Genomic DNA, 19,225 nt, shown 5'->3' with positions numbered 1-19,225 from the left:
GCTACCAACACGCCTCCAGTCATTTCCATTTCCAATTTGCCAAATTATGACACGTTTACCGCAAATGTCAAGTTATGATGATAATGCCTTCTGATAAAATGACGACTTTGCGGTAAAGGTGTCATAATTTAGTGAATGACACTTAATGGCAACATTTATGAAGCCCTATTCATGTTAATGACAGGTGTCATGTCATGATTATGACAGCATAATGTCAGTCTTATGAATAAAACCTAAAGTAAAGTGTTACCCAATTCTTCTACATTCTCTAATTGTGTAGACTTCTTTGTAAATTACATAATACAGGTGTTTATTAATAATTTACGGGTCCATTTGGTTTCATTTTATGCTCTCAAGAGTTAAAGATCTATAAGGGTCCATTTGGTTACCAACTCTCCATCATTTAGCTGGGGACCACCTAGAACCCCCTCAAGGACCACTGGTCGAAAACCACTGGAGTAATCCATTTCCTTTTTTAATTTTTTTTTTTTTTTTTTTTTTTGTTTGCCATTTTGCCATTTTTTTCTGAAGGTATGTCAGACTTACTAGAAGATTACTGTATTGTCTGACTATTATAGACTGTTAGGCCTGTTAGGCCAGTAGATTTATAAACTGATAGATGAATAGGTCATGAAAAAATAAGGAGGTTGGATTTGAAGTTACATTTTCATCAATCAAATTTTTTTTTTTATTCATCAAAGGTGGCAACTGCTCTGGATCCTCGATTTTAGGACCTCAAGTGCCTGCCCAAAGCAGAAAGGGAGCCAGTGTGGGCAAAGCTCAGTGAGTTGGTGAAGGGAGAAGAACCTGCTCAGCAGCCGCCCAGGGAGGAGAACCCTGAGCCACCTCAGAAGAAAACAGCCCTCCTACTGATGTTATCTGAGTCAGAGTAGGATGAGGAGAAACCAGTAGACAAGGTAGAACCCAGTGCCAGTTTGGAGGAGTGTCCACTCGTGTCCACTTGGTGGTCGGAGCACACTGCTTCCTATGGTGAGACTGCCCACATTGTCCGGAAGTACTTGGGGACTCCTGCCACAACTGTCCCATGTGAGAGACTGTTCTCTTTAGCAGGCCATATTGTACAGAAAAAGAGATCAAGTTTGTCACCAGAAAATGTGAACATGCTGGTCTGCCTGAGTGACTGGTGGAAGAAGGAGAACTGATTGACTCAAGCCATATCACAAAGCTACTGACTATTTTAGTAGTGCTTCAGGATTTCTAATGTAGGCCTATAGTTCAATTGATGTCATGTTATCAGGGGCTGTTCATGCACCCTCTGCTGTTCATTTCAGGTAGTTCAGGAAAGAGCTTTGTGCATATGGAGACAGAACCTGTGTAGGATAACTGCCTAACTTTGTTCATGTTTAACAAAATAAAAAATTAAACACCAAAGTAAATCTTGTTGAACATTATTTTTCATTACCAAATATTATAGTAGAACAGCTTTCTCAAGCAGTCTGTGATGCATTTTCCTTAATATTTACATAGGACAAGCATTTTTTTACTGTCTTCGGCAAAATTCAAATCTAGCATTTTAATCTAGATTAATCTAGATTAGCTACAGGATTGCAGTGAGATTAATGTAGATTTAAAAAAAAAATAATCTATGCCCAGCATTACTTTTTACGTTTTTGTCACTCTTTGCAGCATTTGGCCATTTAGTCTAGTCACTTCTCACCATTTTAAATTTTTGTCGCTTTTTACAATTTAAGTCACTGTTCACAATTTTTTTAGCCCATTTTGCCACTTTTTGCCCTTTTCAGTCACTTTTCACCATCATTTTACCACATTTTTGCCACTTGCTGACCATTTTTATCATCTGTAATTCTTTTTTGTTACTTCTCACCCACTGCTGCTACTGTTCACATAGTTTTTGCCATCTAATGCCTATATTTCACCTATTCACCATTTTTTTGTTGTTGTTGCTTTTACCTGTTTTAATCACTTTTCATTCATTTTTGCATCTTTTTGCCCATTGTAGTAACTTTTGACTATTTTTACCACATTTTTGCAGCTTTTTGACCAATTTACTTACTTTTATCTATTTTTTTACCATATCTTTGCTGCTTTCTGACCATTTTTGTCATCTGTAACTCCTTTTTTATGTGGCTTCTCACCCATTTCTCTCCATTAAATTCCAATTTTGCACCTTCTCACCAATTTTTTTTGCTGCTTTTTGACCTTTTCAGTCTCTTCTCACTATTTTTACCACATTTTTACCACTTTCTGACCATTTTTATCATCTGTAACTCCTTTTTAATGTCACTTCTCAGCCATTTTTGCGACTTTACACCCGTTTTTTTTTTTCCATTTTATTCCAATTTTGCACCTTTTCACTATTTTTTGCTGCTTTTGGTCGTTTTGATCACTATTTATTCATACTTACCATATTTCTGCATCTTTTTGCCTATTTTAGTCACCATCCACTATTTTTTAACCACATTTTTTACAACTTTTTTGCCATTTTAGTCACTTTTCACTATGTAATACCACATTTTTGCAGTTTTTTGACAATTTTAGTCACTTTTCGTCAATCTTTACCACATTTTTGCCGATTTTTGCTGGTTTTAGTCACTTGTTACTATTTTTTAACCACATTTTTGCAGCTTCTGACTATTTTTATCATTCATAACTCCTTTTTTTCACTTTTCTCCCATTTTTGCTACTTGTCACCTCGTTTTTTTGCCATTTAATGCCTATTTTTTGCCATTTCACTAATTCTGTTTCCACTTTTTGGCCATTTTAGTCACTTTTCCCTATTTTCAGCACATTTTTTGCTGCTTTCTGACCATTTTTGTTATCTGTAACTCCTTTTTTGCCACTTTTCACCAAGTTTTTGCCATTTTATTCCAATTGTGAACCTTGATACCATTTTTTTCTGCTTTTTGACCATTTCTCTCTCTTTTGATCCATTTTTGCCACTTTTCACCACTTTAAACGTGGCTATTGCAAAGGTACAACAATTTGGCTCTTTTGTTGAGCAGTTTTCAGTAACACTGGTCTAAATAATTAGTGTACTTATTTTACTGCAGACTTTGATTCAAATATCTCATGCCATGTGTTTTTTCTTATGTCTGTGCTCTCTAACGTCTTTAAAAATGTAGTTTGATTTAAAACAGTCAGACTTACTCTGTGAGCTCGTCCAGCATCCTCTGCTCGTCTTCGATCTGGTCTCTCAGTGGGCTCAGCTGTTTGTGGTGAGCCTCTCTGTGGTTCTCCAGCTGCTCCTCCAGAGTTTTCTGTGCCACAAAGACACAAAAACATTCAGCTATTTCACATTTCTGTAACAGAGATTCTCAGTGATGTGTTTCCTCCTCACCTTTATGTCCCCGTCCCCATAGCATCTGCCGATGTCCTCCTTCTCCTCTCCTGATATCTTGTGTCTTTTCTCTGATGAAAAACAAAGAGGAAAATTCCATCAAGTTAGCCTGTTTTTACTTGAGCTAAGATATTTTAATGGTTAATATAAATGTGGGAACCGTGAGCCTGCAGCTTAGCGAGCTCCTCGTTCAGAGAGTCCTGGCTCTCCTCCAGCTGTCTCTTCTTCTGCTCCATGTTCTGCATGTAGTCCGTCAGAGACTTGATCTTGGCCTGGTGCTGCACAGACCACACAAAAATGTGCTGTTTGTTTGTGCTGCTCACTTCCTGCCAACGTTTATATGTTCCTGTTTTTGAAATATCTATTTATTTTGTGGTTGACTGTCACTAGGAAGCAACCCGACTTCATCTGTCCACACAAACATTTGTGTGTCAGCCATGTTTGTCTGTTGACACCACCAGGAAGGAAAAGGTGTGCATGCATGTGTTTCATTGTCAGTCACACTGCCAACTACTGGCCTGGCATGCATACTACAGCAGTTTCAGGCACATTAGTGGATCTGATTGACATTTAAACACCAAACCTTAGAAGAAGAAAAGGGAGTCTGTTCTCAGAGGATAGTTGTTGTGTAAAAATGGCTGTAGTGATAGTTTTCTAAATGTGCTGCTTTTTGACCACAAAAACAAAAATGGCAGACTTCCTGTTTGTTTTACGGCATGGGTCCACAAGGCTTTTTTGTAGAACTTAAAATGATGTATAAGCTCAAGAATTTTCAAAATCCTCAGATAATGTGACTGGGCTAATTTCAGCAGGATTTGGTCAATCTTGTAATAAATGAACATTTTTAAGTGAGCACCAGCCACTTTTATCACATGATGAAGCATTTCAATTTAAGGGGCCACCATGGCCACGCCTTTCAACTAATGAGAAAATCCTGAATAACTTTGGACCTAAGCCATCTCTTCTTGCTCTACACCAAAGATCAAGTAGTTTGGATGAACGTCCTCAGACAAGTTCGTTCAAATACAACCCCTAAAATATGGCTTGTTTTACAAAAAAAAAATCAAAATGGCCGACTTCCTGTTTGACTTAGGATATGGGTCCAAAAGGATTTTTTTTTTCACGTCCTGACATGACACATCTGCCCACACATGTTCAAAATCCTTGGTTAAACCTGCTGGGGGGGCTGGATTTTTGAAATGTTCTAGGGGGCGCCATTGAGCCAATAGGCCATGGCCACCTACAAAATGAACATCAATCATCTAAGAATGCCAATGAGATATTTTTTCGCCACGTTTCATTGCTCTAGATGTCTTATAACCATTTGAAAAATCTACTTCCTGTTTCATGGCAAACAAAAAATCACCATGGCCACGCCTTTTAACGTAGACATTTGACCATTCTTTATGTGTAAGGCCAACTCCTTGGGAACTGCCTGAGTGATTTTCAGAATGATTTGTCCAACCATGTAGGTACTGCGATGTGAAATTCAGGAGTAGTGATTTTCTGTTGCCAGAGGGTGGCGCTACATAATTTTTTGAAATTTCAAGTATGGATGTGTTCTGGCCTGGACTGTTATCAAGCACATGAAATCTGTTTCAGATATGACAACGTATACTAGAGTTATGACTGTTGAAACATTTTTGGCGAGACAAAATGGCGACTCTTGACTTTGTCATCCCACCGAGTCTATGCCCTCTGACAAAAAGTCTGCTGCTACTTGGTCTGGGAAGAAGGCCCATGAGCTGGTTGCATTGACAGAGAGGATGAGTGGTGAGCAGGAAGAGGGACCGGCTCCAGAGCCTGCTGTTGCCGTGGTGTGAAAAGCGGAACAGAGAAATGCTTCTTTGGGCACCTGGAGCACTCCAGTAGCGGAGTTGGAGAGTGCTGGGCTCCAGCCAATGACAGTGGAGATAAAAAGGAGTGCCTGGGAATCTGCTGTCAGTGGAGGGACGTCCCACATATCGAGAATATAGAATTTATTCTCCAGCTAGACACTGTAACAAACTGACTGTAGAATTTACAATAAACAGCTGGAAAAAAAGTTGCCAACAAAGTTTTGTAAAAATGATGTTTTGTACTGTAAAAACTATTACAGTAATTTACAGGGATTCATTTACAGTTTTGTTGTGTATTTTAAAAATAAAGGTATTTATTGTAGTTTCACAGAAAAAATATCTTAATTGCAGTGTGGTGTACAGCATTATGTCTTTTTTCATGACAAAAGTTCAGATGCCAGCAAACAAGTGTTAATACTGCATTTTACATCGGATTGCTGTAGAATAATTTTACAGCAGTTCTGAGTTTTTAGGACTTTGAAAGAATATTTCTGGTCATAGAAACCACACTTTCATTTAATCCAAAATTCTCTTGTAAACTATTAAATAAAGCTAGATTCAGAGGTGAAAAACATAACTTTTATCAACATGCACATGTTGGATGCATTTAAGTGCACATTTTTTTAAAGAAAAGCAGAAATCCTCAACAGAACCAGCTGAACACTGCAAAAGTTGTAGCTTTACACAGATAGTGAGCTTTATCAAGAGTGAGGCTTTTTTTCTCTAACAGCTGTTTCTCTCTTTAAACCTCAGGAATCCAGTCAAAGAAACTGTAATAGTCTCTCAGAGAGAACAGCAAGCAGTCTCCTGCTTTCTCAATAACTTGGTGTATTTATCCTTTAGAGTGATAAACTTCCTCTGTGTTTGATCTGAAATAATCACTTAAAACTGACTACAACAGAATAACCACTGAAACTGTGGTCGACTAGCTGTTCCTGTCTTCTCCAGGATATGATTAAAGTTTTTCCCCTGCAGCTCTGATGGTCCTCCATCCTATGACAATGATCTTTATCCCTCCATCCCAGGACGTTAACCCTCATCCTATGACCCTTACCTTCATCGCTTCATCCCTTAACTACATCCCTTTATTCCATGACTCTTACATTCATCCCTCTTTGCCCTGAGCCTGACTTTCACCCTTCCTTTCCACGACCCTAAACCCTGAAGACACATCCTTCAAAATAAAAGCACATCATAGACATTAAGCCCCATATCAGACATCCACAACTCAATAAAATTCACCTCAATAAAACTTCAAGACTTACTTTTGGGTCCTGACCCACTATCTCAGAACCGATGGACTAAAGTACTGAAATGATTTATTGATACCTCTAAATTGTCTACAATATTGTAGGCATTGGCCCATTCATTCTCTTTCAGCACAGGTAGGCTTTACCACAGCTGTAATGGTCATGTGATCAGGCAGGTAAACATCATCAATTTATATATCATCAATGATATATAAATATATACAACAATCATGAAAAAAAGACATATTTTTGGGATGAAATCCACATTTCTTGGTTTGACTGTTGTTACTTAAATAAGTGATGCATGTAGAAAAACATCACTTGGTCAGTGATGTTGGTGTTTTTAGTGGGTGAACTGAATACTGAAGATACCGATATGTCTCTGTGTCTACAGGAGCTGAGAACCCCTAAAGCTCTGATCATAAAATCACCTCTTCTTTAAAGCTTCAAATGTTTTTATATGTGAAGCAGATTTGAACTGAGACTTTGTTTTGAATGTGGAAACAAAGTTCAGACCTCAGCGAGCCGCTCCTCTACATGGAATGAAGCAGAACTTGATCATCCCTCCCTCTTTCTTTTACAGTCAACTCCTCTCTGACTCAACATTTCTTTGTTCTCTCCCTGTCAGATCTGCAGTTTGAAGATGGGTGTGACCAACAGGAGCTGACGTTGACAGCACAAACACCTGGGTTGTGGATCAGAGCTCAAACTAGTTTCATTTCTCAGGAAGTCAAACTCAGACGGTCGCTGTCTCTGAGAGCTGAAATGGCGCAGAAAGGAGTTCAGCTGAATCAGGAAACCTTCTGTTGTTTCATCTGTCGGGATCTACTGAAGGATCCGGTGACTGTTTCCTGTGGACACAGCTACTGCATGAAGTGTCTTCAAAGCCACTGGGATACAGAGGATGAGAAGAAACTCTACAGCTGCCCTCAGTGCAGGCAGACCTTCACACCGAGGCCTGTGCTGCTGAAAAGCACCATGTTAGCAGTTTTAGTGGAGGAGCTGAAGAAGAGCGGACTCCAAGCTGCTCCTGCTGAAGCTGCTGGAGCTGAAGATGTGGCCTGTGATTTCTGCAGTGGGAGGAAACTGAAAGCCCAGAAGTCCTGTCTGCAATGTCTGGCCTCTTACTGTCAGAATCATCTTCAGCCTCATTTTGAAGTAGCTCCTTTAAAGAAACACAAGCTGGTGGAGCCGTCCAAGAAGCTCCAGGAGAACGTCTGCTCTCGTCATGATGAGGTGATGAAGATGTTCTGTCACACTGATCAGCAGGCTATCTGTACTATCTGTTTATTGGATGAGCATAAAGGCCTCTCAGCTGCAGCAGAGAGGGCTGAGAGGCAGAGAGAGTTGGAGGTGAGTCGACAAAACATCCAGCAGAGAATCCAGGACAGAGAGAAAGATGTGAAGCTGCTCCAACAGGAAGCAGAGGTCATCAATCGCTCCGCTGATAAAGCAGTGGAGGACAGCCAGGAGATCTTCACCCAGCTGATCCGTCTCATGGAGAAACGATGCTCTGATGTGACCCAGCAGGTCCGATCCCAGCAGGAAAGTGAAGTGGGTCAAGTCAAAGAGCTGGAGGAGAAGCTGAGGCAGGAGATCGCTGAGCTGAGGAGGAAAGACCGCGAGCTGCAGACGCTGTCACAAACACAGGATCACAACCAGTTTCTACACGACTACCCCTCACTGTCAGCACTCAGCCAACCTACACACTCATCCAGCATCCACATCCGTCCTCTGAGGTACTTTGAAGACGTGACAGCAGCTGTGTCAGCCGTCAGAGATAAACTACAGGACGTCCTGACAGAGACATGGACAAACATCTCACTCACAGTGACTGAAGTGGATGTTTTACAGCCACAACCAGAGCCCAAGACCAGAGAGGAGTTCATCAGATATTCATGTGACATCACACTGGATCCAAACACAGCACACAAATATCTGTTATTATCTGATGGGAACAGAAAAGTTACATGGACCAGTCAACCAGAGTCTTATCCCAGTCACCCAGATAGATTCACTGGAGAATCTCAGGTCCTGAGTCGAGAGAGTCTGACTGGACGTTGTTACTGGGAGGTGGAGAGGAGAGGAGGTGTTTTTGTAGCAGTCGCATACAAGAATATCAGCAGAACAGGGGAGTGGAATGAATGTAGATTTGGAAGCAATAACAAATCTTGGGCATTACATTGTTCTAACCGTGTTTATTACTTTTGGTACAACAATGTCCAGACTCCTGTCTCTGGTCCTCGGTCCTCCAGAGTTGGAGTGTACCTGGATCACAGTGCAGGTATTCTGTCCTTCTACAGCATCTCTGAAACCATGACTCTCCTCCACAGAGTCCACACCACATTCACTCAGCCTCTACATGCTGGACTTTGGGCTGGTGGTTCCACTGCTGAGCTGTGTAAGCTGAAGTAGACAGAAATCATTTAAAGGAAAAGTGGGTTCACTTCTGTGTTTGAATCCTTCAGCTTGATTTTTCTTCATGTTTGTTGCTGATAGCTGATTGGACCTCATTCACCAAGTGTTCTTACTCACAAACTTGTTCTTACAAAAAAAAACTCCAACATGTTCAATTGTGAATGTAAACTAAGCACTAAGGTAAGAATGTTTAAATGAAAAATCAAAGACTTTTTCACAGGAATAAAGAGCCACCTTTACACATGGATATTTAATGACTAATCTGTCCCATGGTCCATGCTTGTAGAATCAATGTTCAATCAAATCAGAGCTCTCTGTCAGACATTTGAGAGCTGATATGATGGCTTCAAATGATTCTCATCCCTCCTCTTTTGACCTCTTCTCATGTGTTGTGTCCATGTTTGACTCTCTTTCCTCTTCCTGTTTAGCCATGGAGCCGTTACTGCTCAGGAGGATTTTTGTTCAGATAAAGCCACATTTTCTCTCCATGAAAATATCAACTTCTCTTCCCTTTAAATGTGTTGACAATGTTGTGCTGATGTTTGCTGCTGTTGTTTCTCTTCATCGTGGCTCTAAAGAGAGAAAGCAGCAGAGCTTTCTTTCATGGAGATATTGAGTATTATGATGAGTCCTTCAAAAAAATCCTTCAAATCAGACATTTAACAGACTTTTAATCCAGTCCAGTCTTTGTGCTGATTTCTCCATCGGAAAGAGCCAACCAGCCCAGATAAACAGGGACTAGATGGTCCCGGTCCAAACGCTCCTGAATGACCCCTTGTTGGTGGGTTTAGAAGGTTTTATTGTTTGTCTTTGGAAGCATTTAATCATTTTCATGTCAACATTTAACATTTTATTCACTCATCTTGTAATCATTGTTCCTCATTTTTCAGACCTCAAATAAAAATCATGAAACGTTTATAAGCCTTTGTTTTTTTTTCTCTATCACTGAACTTTAGACAGAGTTCATAAAAACACAGATTAATAAGTTGAAGTTCATGAATTAACAAACACGAGGATCTGCTTTATCTTTAATAATGTACTATAGTGATCATCAATATTATCTTTAAGGGTATCTACTTGGGGTGACCTGGAATAGTCGGCGATTCGACGATTCACTTCGGAGGAGTCTGATTTGACTATGAGCCTCGTAGTCGAATCAGACTCCACCCACTGTCCTGCGGTGCTGGGTTTGTTTATCATCTCAGATGGCAAGCACATGGCTAATTATGTATGCACAATGACGTCAAAGCAAGTCTATTTCTTTCAAGCTCACAGTCGCTAGGGACTATGCAGGGAAAGTTTGACCAGAGCTTTCTCATAAAGCAGAATTTTAATCTAAGTGAGGTTTTCCTGGTTAACCAAAGGCTTAATATCATCAGCAGTATGGAGGGATTTTATGTCATCGCTGCGAGTAATGAAGAGGCTGAAACAAAGGGAACTATGGCTGAGCTGCTGAAACACCAATGCAGCAGCAGAGAGAGAGAGAGAGGCCTATGCCAGCTAATTAGCAGAAGTAGTCTTGGATAAGCCATTAATGAGAGGAGGACTGGACCAAACTCGTTGTGGAGCTTTTTTCTTTTTGGGACTAGTCCAAATAAACCAGGATGGTTGGATTTCCAGCTTTAGCAGAGGTTACAGATATCATCATGAGGACTGATATTAGCAGCTAACGGTAAGACTCATTTTTCATTTGAAATGTAGAGTTTTAATGCGGTGTACAGTTAAGAGAGCACTTTTGTTATGTGTTTGGATGCTTCGTTGTTGTCAGTGGAGGATAGTATTTGGCTGTTGTAAGCTGCGGCCAAAGTGCTAACAGGCTAACAGTGCTGATGTGAAGCTAACTGTTGTTGTTTATGAGTTTAACATGGGTGTATATTATGTATCTGACTGCGTGTGTAAGGAAAAGCATGCAGCTTTCATTTTGATACTTTAAACCACTTACACAAAAAAATAAGCGAGAGATTAAAGTGTTTTGCTGCTGTTAATGCAACAAAATAATGTTAAAGCAAATGTCCAGTAGTTCTAAATGGCCGGAATTCTTGAGGACTGCCGGTCTGGGAACAAAAAAGTCTAGCAGAAACGCTGCTCAACTATTAGTCGACTAAAGGCAAAATCTGGAAAAAAAAAAAAAAACAGATACGACTATGAAAAACCTTAGTTGTTTACACCCCTAGTATCTACACCCAGGGCTGTAACCAGGAATTGACAAATACCAAGGTCAAAATTTGGTGGTCCAGGGGCAGCGTTGACATATAGTGCTTAACAAATTTATTAGACCGCCACCCAAAGTAAGGTTTATGCCACAGCTGCCCTAAATTAACAGCATTGCCAAAATCATTTTTTATGTTTCTGCAATGGTTAATACACCGATATGTAGAAGCTCTTTAACCCAAATGATAATTTTAATGCTAAAATATAATTATTGTTGTTATCCATGAATTTTCACATTTACTGATTTAACAAAAACTGAAAAAATAGAAAAGCACATTAATATTTCTTGATTAATATGTCAAATTATAGTTATTTACCTGCATTCCTGAACAGAAAAATGAGTTTTAGTGGTTGAATGTTATGCTTGATTAATTTGTGACTTCTCAGAGAAGCCCAGTGAGCCGGCTCAAATTTGGGTTTAAAAAGGTGAATTCAGTTTGAAATTCCTCAATCCTTTACAAAAAAGTAAAGCGTTTTTAGTTTTAGTTTTTAGTGTTAAACAAGTTTTTGAAAGATTTCTAAAATATTTATGTTTTCTCGTTTTTACGACAGGTGGTCTGATAAATTTGTTAAGCACTGTAAAAGGCAGAGGAAGGAGATGGGGGGCAGCCAGTCAGCATCCACAAAGACTCACTGAAATTACATGAATGTAATGGGTTATTGCAGGCCTGTACACCATCAGATATTTCTATTTATATGGTGTGTGTGTGTGTCTTGGGGGTAACTGTGGTTTTGATTAATCCACTTGTTGTAGAAGGCTGTACTTTCCCTCATCATTTAGCTTTTTATTTTTGTTCCTGGCAGGATCCAATTCATCTAAATTAATTCAAATACTAAATAGTGAGAACTCAAATACAAACAGCACAAGAGTAAAAGTAAAATTTAGGTTACACAATGATACTATTACTCTTATAGTTGGTATGTTGTTAAATTTAAGCTTTATAACAGGGGTCATCAAGAACATTTGCACAAGGGCCAGATTTAGTCCTGACAGAAACTCTGGGGGCTGGACTTTCAAATAAACAAAAATTGAATCAATAGTTTGGGTTTGATTGAAATATTGTTGTGGTAGTATTTGTGTTTTCTTCCACAAGGAGCCTGACAACAGAACTGGGCCCCTGAAAATCCCAGAGAATGGGCGCTCTACAACTGTGATTTAGTACTAGTATTGACTCATTTTTGACAGTTTTTACCCCTTTGTGCCTCTTTAACAAATTTTTTTGCATGTTTTATCCCCCTTGTGCCAATTTTATCCATTTCTGCCACTTTTGAACCCCTTTTCGATACTTTTTTTTTTCAACTATTTTTGCACATTTAAAACCATTTTTGCCACTTTTATTTGCCAATTTTTGCAAGCTACTGCTTGCCTCTATAACACATTTATTGCCATTCTTTAACCCATTTAAACCATTTTCCTGCCTTTTTTTAACACTTTTCATTACTTTTTTTGGCACTCTTTTTGTAATTTGCAACCAATTTTTGATACTCTTTGCCCTTTTTTTTCTCTTTTACCAATTTTTGCCACATTTTATCCTCTTTTCACCACTTTTTTCCATCAATTTTTGTCATGACATTTAAAGCCAAGGGATACTCTTAAAACCACAACATCTTCTTTTCCTCCTTTTTGAATTTAATGATCTTCTAGGGGCTGGACAGGAAGCTTTGGGAGGCCTGATATGGCCCCTGGGCCGCCAGTTGATGATCAGTGCTATGTAAGTTCCATTATGATTGCCAAAGAATACCTCTGTGGTCATTACATTGTTTGTATCTCAGTGTCTTTCTATGTGTAGGTGGTCTGCTTTCTGGTCCTATTCTTATCATCTTGACTTAAAGTGCATACTACTACCATGAACTTACTTTTTAAATCACTGTTTTAACTCTGAACTTGTTTCTTCAGCTTTTACTGTTGTAAACATCATTTACCTCTATATGTAACTGAAGGCTGACCTATGGCACTCAATAATAACCCATCATTATGATTACAAGATGAGTGAATAAAATGTTAAATGTTGACATGAAAATGATTAAATGCTTCCAAAGACAAACAATAAAACCTTCTAAACACACCAACAAGGGGTCATTCAGGGGCGTCTGGACCTGGACCATCTAGTCCCTGTTTATCTGGGCTGGTTGGCTCTTTCTGACTGAGAAATCAGCACAAAGACTGGACTGGATTAAAAATCTGTTAAATGTCTGATTTGAAGGATTTCATGAACAGGTTGACTTCATCCACACAATCAGTTTGTTTGATCCCAATCTCAGCTCTGTCAGAGGAAATAATCAATCATATGATTCTTTTCAATCTGCATCATGAGCTTCAAAAAGACCTCATTGTACATTTATCCATTCATTTCAACAGAAAGCAGAAAATCCATCACAATACATAATATCTCCATGAAAGACAGATCGGCTATTTTCTCTCTTTAGAGCCATGAAGAAGAGAAACAACAGCAGCAAACATCAGCACAACATTGTCAACACATTTAAAAGGAAGAGAAGTTGGTATTTTCATGGAGAGAAAATGTGGCTTCATCTGATTTTTCATTCAAACATTCTTACCTTAGTGCTTAGTTTACATTCACAATTGAACATGTTGGAGTTTACATCAGTCATTGCATGAGCAAAATCAAACTCCTTTAAATGGTGTTCATTGAAGTTGTTGAATAATATAAATGTGCTAAATGAATGAAAATCCAATCCTGTGATTTGATCCTGTCATATCAGCACTCAAATGAGTGTCAGAGTGTTCTCTAGTCTTCTTAGATTTGGTTCTTAGCTGAGAACAAATCACAGAGAAGAAAACTTTGCTGAATGTCAGAATCTTCTTCAAAAGTGTGTAAGAACAAGTTTGTGAGTAAGAACGCTTGGTGAATGAGGTCCAATCAGCTCTCAGCAACAAACATGAAGAAAAATCAAGCTGAAGGATTCAAACACAGAAGTGAACCCACTTTTCCTTTCAATGACTTCTGTCTACTTCAGCTTACAGAGCTTAGCTGTGGTCTCAACTGCAAGTCCAGCATGTAGAGGCTGAGTGAATGTGGTGTGGACTCTGTGGAGGAGAGTCATGGTTTCAGAGATGCTGTAGAAGGACAGAATACCTGCTCTGTGATCCAGGTGCACTCCCACTCTGGAGGACCGAGGACCAGAGATAGAAGTCTCGACATTGTTGTTTTTAAAGTGATAAGAACTGCCACAACAATATAACTTCTAAGATTTGTCATTGCCTCCAAATCCACATTCATTCCCCCACCTGCTGATATTCTTGTAAGCGACTGCTACAGCAAATCCTCTTCCGAACTCCACCTCCCAGTAACAACGTCCAGTCAGACTCTCTTGACTCAGGACCTGTAACCATACAGTGAATCTGTCTGGGTGACTAGGATTAGCATGTTGACACATCCACGTAACTTTTCTGTTCCAATCAGATAATAACAGACGTGTGTGTGCTGTGTTTGGATCCAGTGTGATGTCACATGAATATCTGATGAACTCAGTTTAAAATAATATACAGTAACACTGTATAAACTAGCCTACCTCTTACGGTTAAAAATTGGGCCAAATTTAATACTATTTCCACAACTTCATTACTGACTAAGAACAACCTTCATTTAAAATGGTTGCTTCTTTGGACCCCTCATGGTATAGGCCCATAAGCAATATGTTATTACTGTTTGTTAATCTGAAATTTTTTCTTTTAATTTTTCCTCCACATCTTAAAAAAAAAAACAGTCCATACAAAAGGTAAATAAAAATCGGTTTTATATATCAAGGCCCTATTTCACATTAAGCTTACTCTTTTTGGTCGTCTGTGGCTCTGTAGATGTTTGTGGACAGCTGTCCTCTGTCTCCGTCAGCATCTGTTGGGTGATGCTGTCTGTCCCCCTCAGTGCTGGACTCATCTAAGTAAACACAACAAAACAAATATAAGATTTTGGTGATCCCCCTCTAAAACAGTACCGATTTCTCCTACAATAATCAGGCACATGTATTTTCAGTCATTTAGAGCTGACTTACAGGACGGTTACACATATTGTTATTCATCCGTCATTTGGACATTATACTACAGCTTGGTTGACTAGGAAAAAAAAAAACAACCAGCAAAAATTCATGCCTAATCTGCGTTAATATAACACATGAATATAGGGATAGATATAGGGTCAGACATGTATGAGCATGTTGTTATCGTTTCCTGGTTGGTAGCTTATTTTCCTCTCATTTGAGAGGGCAACATAATTTAGCTTACCGGTAATGCTTCTCTCCACTGGGGTAACACCAAGACTGAGGTCCTCAGGCGTGTTGATGCTGTCCTCCTCAAAACCAACCTCCACGCCATATTGAGACATGTTGGACAGTGGTCGACTCCCCATTAGGTCATCCATTAAGGCGTAAAACGGGAAAGTTGCGGGATCAGAACCACTTCTGCAGTTTTGAGTTTTGGCTTTATAATAGGTTCCCTTCAGACTTTTCCAGCGGTTTTTAATTTGGTCTGTAGTTCAGTCAATTCCAGCTTCAGCTAATGTTATGTACTTGTTTGAATAGTTCGCTGTTTCTAGCCTTTCTACCATCCAGCCGTTCAACAATTCTGAGCTCTTTCAAAGTTTCGAGTAAAAAGGTTGTCTCGGCAACAGACCGGTTGTGTTTTGCTCCCGCCATGTTTCGCACTGCCGGTTCCGGAAATGAGGAAGCAGAAAGACGTCATATCACGTGGGGCAGACATGCGCAGTAAGACAAAAACACCCCAAACGTGGAGAGGTGATCAGATCAAGTGTTTCCATGGACGTGGATAAATAAACCACCCCTATCATTCAGAACGAAATTCCATTGCGAACGGCCCGGATCAGAAGATTTCATTGCGAATGGAGTGTGTATATGAAGCATTTTCATTCCGATCAGGCATTCATTCCGATTACAAGTGGTCCACGTAAACATGCCTTATGTCAACAGGAAAGAGGAAGGAGCCAGGTTGTATACTTACAGTTTTAATCTTTTTAATAAATTCTTAAGTATCCTTCACGTAGCTCTGTTTTTTTTTGCGACAAAGGATTTAGAAAATAATCGACAAACTCTGCTGCTCTGCACGACTCACTTCCGCAGTCAGAAGAAATGATGGGGCTCTATGTAGAACTCTATGTGGCACCTTCCACGTGCTGGGATCTTTGGGAGCAGATAGAGCCTTCTTGGGTGGGGCGGGTCTGAGCCAAACACATAATATTATTGTTTTCCCGAGATGTATTTTTTCTCATAGAGCTCTACAGCAATTCTGCGCATCATTCTCTGGGTCTCTGGCTGCAGAGAGGTGGTCTGATGTTTGTAGTAGCAGCATTTGAGAGCTGCCTGTTCGCTTCAATCAAATATTGTGTTCAATCTAAAATCACAATTTTAGAGCCTTTGTCAGCCGGTTTTATTGCTGGTTCCGCTGAAGATCTTTGAGCACCCTTCCCTCTCTACTGGACAGGTTGTTAGATGTATTATTATTGTTAGTGTTGTTTGTGACTGCGCGGGCCACCTCAACTCCCCATACGTCTTCCTGAATACGTTTTTTTTATTTCATCAGGGACAGCTGCCCTCTCGGGCTCCATTTGAAGGGCTCCAGGAATGGTTCGCGAGTCCGCTCGGTTGCAAAGTCAAAGTCTTGCAAGAGTTTTAGTCGGGGTTGATATTTGTATCAATATCTTCTTAATTCGTTGTTGTCAGTGGCTGACGGCGCTGGAATAACAAAGAGACCCTTAGGATTAGGGTAGGGGAACTAAGCCCGCATAGGGTTCAGGAGGTGCACGGTCGGTCCCCCGGCCTACCTCAATTACCTGGTCCTAGTGTGGTTAGCGGGTACACTGGTGCCTCCTACCATAGCGCACCTCCTGCCAACCATCATCAAAAGTATTTTTGTGGTGCCTTGATATATCAGTTTGTCTGGGTTCACCTTTGTTATGTAAGTAAGAAAAAAGTGGGGGGGAGAGGAGGGATTGTTAACCGCCTTGAATCCCAATCAGGAAACTCAGCAATGGTAAGGGGTCAGGCATCCAGAGCCCTTAGGTTAGGGATGGGGTAACAAAATATAAAATATTAAATACATCAAAGAGTAACCAAATCATTGGCCAGAAGTTAAATAGTGACTACAAATTTCACGAACAAGAATTTCTGTTTGATGTCATTAGACCTTCAAAGAGTGAAGATTGCAGGCTAATTATAGTCCACCCAACTAAGGAAATACAAAGGAGAGGGGAAAAGAGAGCGGAGAGAGGTGGAAAGAGAAAGGTAGAGAGGAGAAGAAGAGAGGGAGAGAAGAGGCGAGAAAGAGGTAGAAAAAGAGAAAGGTAGGGAGGTAGAGAGAGCGTGAAAGAAAAAAGAGAGAGAGGTGGAAAGAAAGAGGTAGAGAGTCAGGGAGAACAGAAGGCTCAAGGGATAAGGAAACGAGAGCTGGAGAAAAAGAGGAAGAGGAAGGATGAAAGGTGGTCTATGTGAAATTACATTTTAAATCCTGTGTTGTTAAATTTTTGAGCATGATATAAGTCCAGGTTTCCAGCAAGACTGTGGATAAAGTTTTGAGGGGAGTCTAGTCTCATTTTTGGTTTCCTGAACCTTTATTTGAACTACAGACATGTTTTTCTTTAAGGTAAGTAATTAAGTGTTGGAGCAGAGTTGAGGTTGGGAGCCCCCGAGCCGTCTCATTCACACAGCTAGACAAGGTTAATATTTTTCATTCAGATCTAAGGGGTCCGTTGTTTTTTGAAGTACCTATCCACTTTTTCTCAGACCTCTGTAGCTGTGCCGTAGACCAGCTGGCATCACTCTCCAAACTCATGAACACAAAACACTGCCTGCCGTGGTTTTTGAGGCGCTCATAAAGGACTGTACTTTTGTTAGATTTACGTAGATGGTAAGTATGTTGGTACATTTGAGTTCTTGAATGATTACCTGTCTGACCCACATATATTTTATGACATTCTGTACATTGAATAGCATAGACCGAATTTCCATAATCCTCAAAAAAAAGAGTGATTAATGAAAGCTCCTTGACCAGGTGGTTACGTTTCATTAAGGGAGAGTGCTTGGATAAGGTTTTTCGTGCCTGTATGGACTAAAATGTCTTTTGGGTTTTTGTTGAAAATTCTTCAAAATAAGTAACAACAAAGGGAATGATGGCATCATTTTCATTAGCAGCAGGAATTAGATATCGAGCTGGGAGAGCAAAAGATGGACATCGCTCTTGATATTTCTCAAAATTCGCGAAGAGTATCCTCTTACATTAAGACTGTATTAGGGTCTCCTTCAGCACAATGAACATCAACATGGCCTCATATTAATGCAAAGCTTCTTTAATGATAATACACACATAGACTAACAAAATTAAATCAATTTTTCTGCCCAACGCTCTTTGTCTTCAGTTCTTTCCAGGGTTCCAAAGTCCAACAGCCTCACTGCTCTGCTGTGTGTGGGTCAGAGTCCCCAGCTCCAGCCTGCTACTGCAGAGTCAAAAGAGACTGATTAACTCACAGAAACCACCTGTGTCAATCAGCATTGGCACTGCTTCCCTGATCCACTCCCACACATCTCTCACCTGCAGCTGAGCTCAACCACACCCCACTACCACATCTCTCTCAGAGCTTACCTTAGAACAGATGTAGACATCCTTGTTAATTTTATTCACGTTGACTTGATGTTGTGGTCTACTGCACAACTTCATCCAGAAGAGACACTTTTCTCAGTTGAGATGTGGCTTAGGAAAGGGTTAAAAAAAACACTCTGTTGTCCAGCCTCTCAGGATACCTTGTGTTGGAGTTGCATGTACCCCATGAACACCGTTGGACCATTTTTAAACTTGAAATCTCAAAAAAAAAAAGAAAAAAAAAAAAAAATCATTAAACTGGACGAAAACTGACTTTCTCCTGTTCAATTCAATGGAGGTCCAGACAGTAGATGTCCGAGTGTATCGGAATGGCTATATGCACTGTGACTGGCTCATCGGGTTTGAGGGCGGGACTTAGCCATAGGTCAATTGCAGATGAGGGGTTTCTCAAAGTTATCCTAAAAGGATAAACACTAAGATCACAATTGATCAGTTGGGAGAGGGGAATAAATTAAACCATAAAACAAAAGCTCCTGCTCACAAATAACTAAGAACTAAACCACCACTGCCATGCAGCTGACTACTAACTCAAACTTCTAGGGAGACTGAGAAACTCTTTTAA

At 39.9% G+C, this 19,225-nt stretch overlaps 1 protein-coding gene across 1 annotated transcript; it reads left to right on the top strand.

Annotated features, from left to right (window-relative positions):
- The first annotated feature begins 7,172 nt into the window (after window positions 1–7,172).
- Window positions 7,173–8,822, top strand: LOC121509642 (tripartite motif-containing protein 16-like). Its single transcript, XM_041787180.1, has one exon. It carries the CDS (start codon window positions 7,173–7,175, stop codon window positions 8,820–8,822), a length of 1,650 nt encoding a protein of 549 aa, XP_041643114.1.
- The last annotated feature ends 10,403 nt before the right edge of the window (window positions 8,823–19,225 follow it).

The sequence above is a fragment of the Cheilinus undulatus genome, linkage group 5, assembly GCF_018320785.1.
Source record: "Cheilinus undulatus linkage group 5, ASM1832078v1, whole genome shotgun sequence".
Taxonomy (NCBI): domain Eukaryota; kingdom Metazoa; phylum Chordata; class Actinopteri; order Labriformes; family Labridae; genus Cheilinus; species Cheilinus undulatus.
The sequence above is the reverse complement of the archived record's forward strand: the minus strand, read 5'-3'. Positions and strand labels throughout refer to the sequence as shown.

Coding starts and splice junctions, on each gene's coding strand:
- LOC121509642 (XM_041787180.1), top strand. CDS start 7,173: ATGGCGCAGAAAGGAGTTCAGCTGAATCAGGAAACCTTCTGTTGTTTC.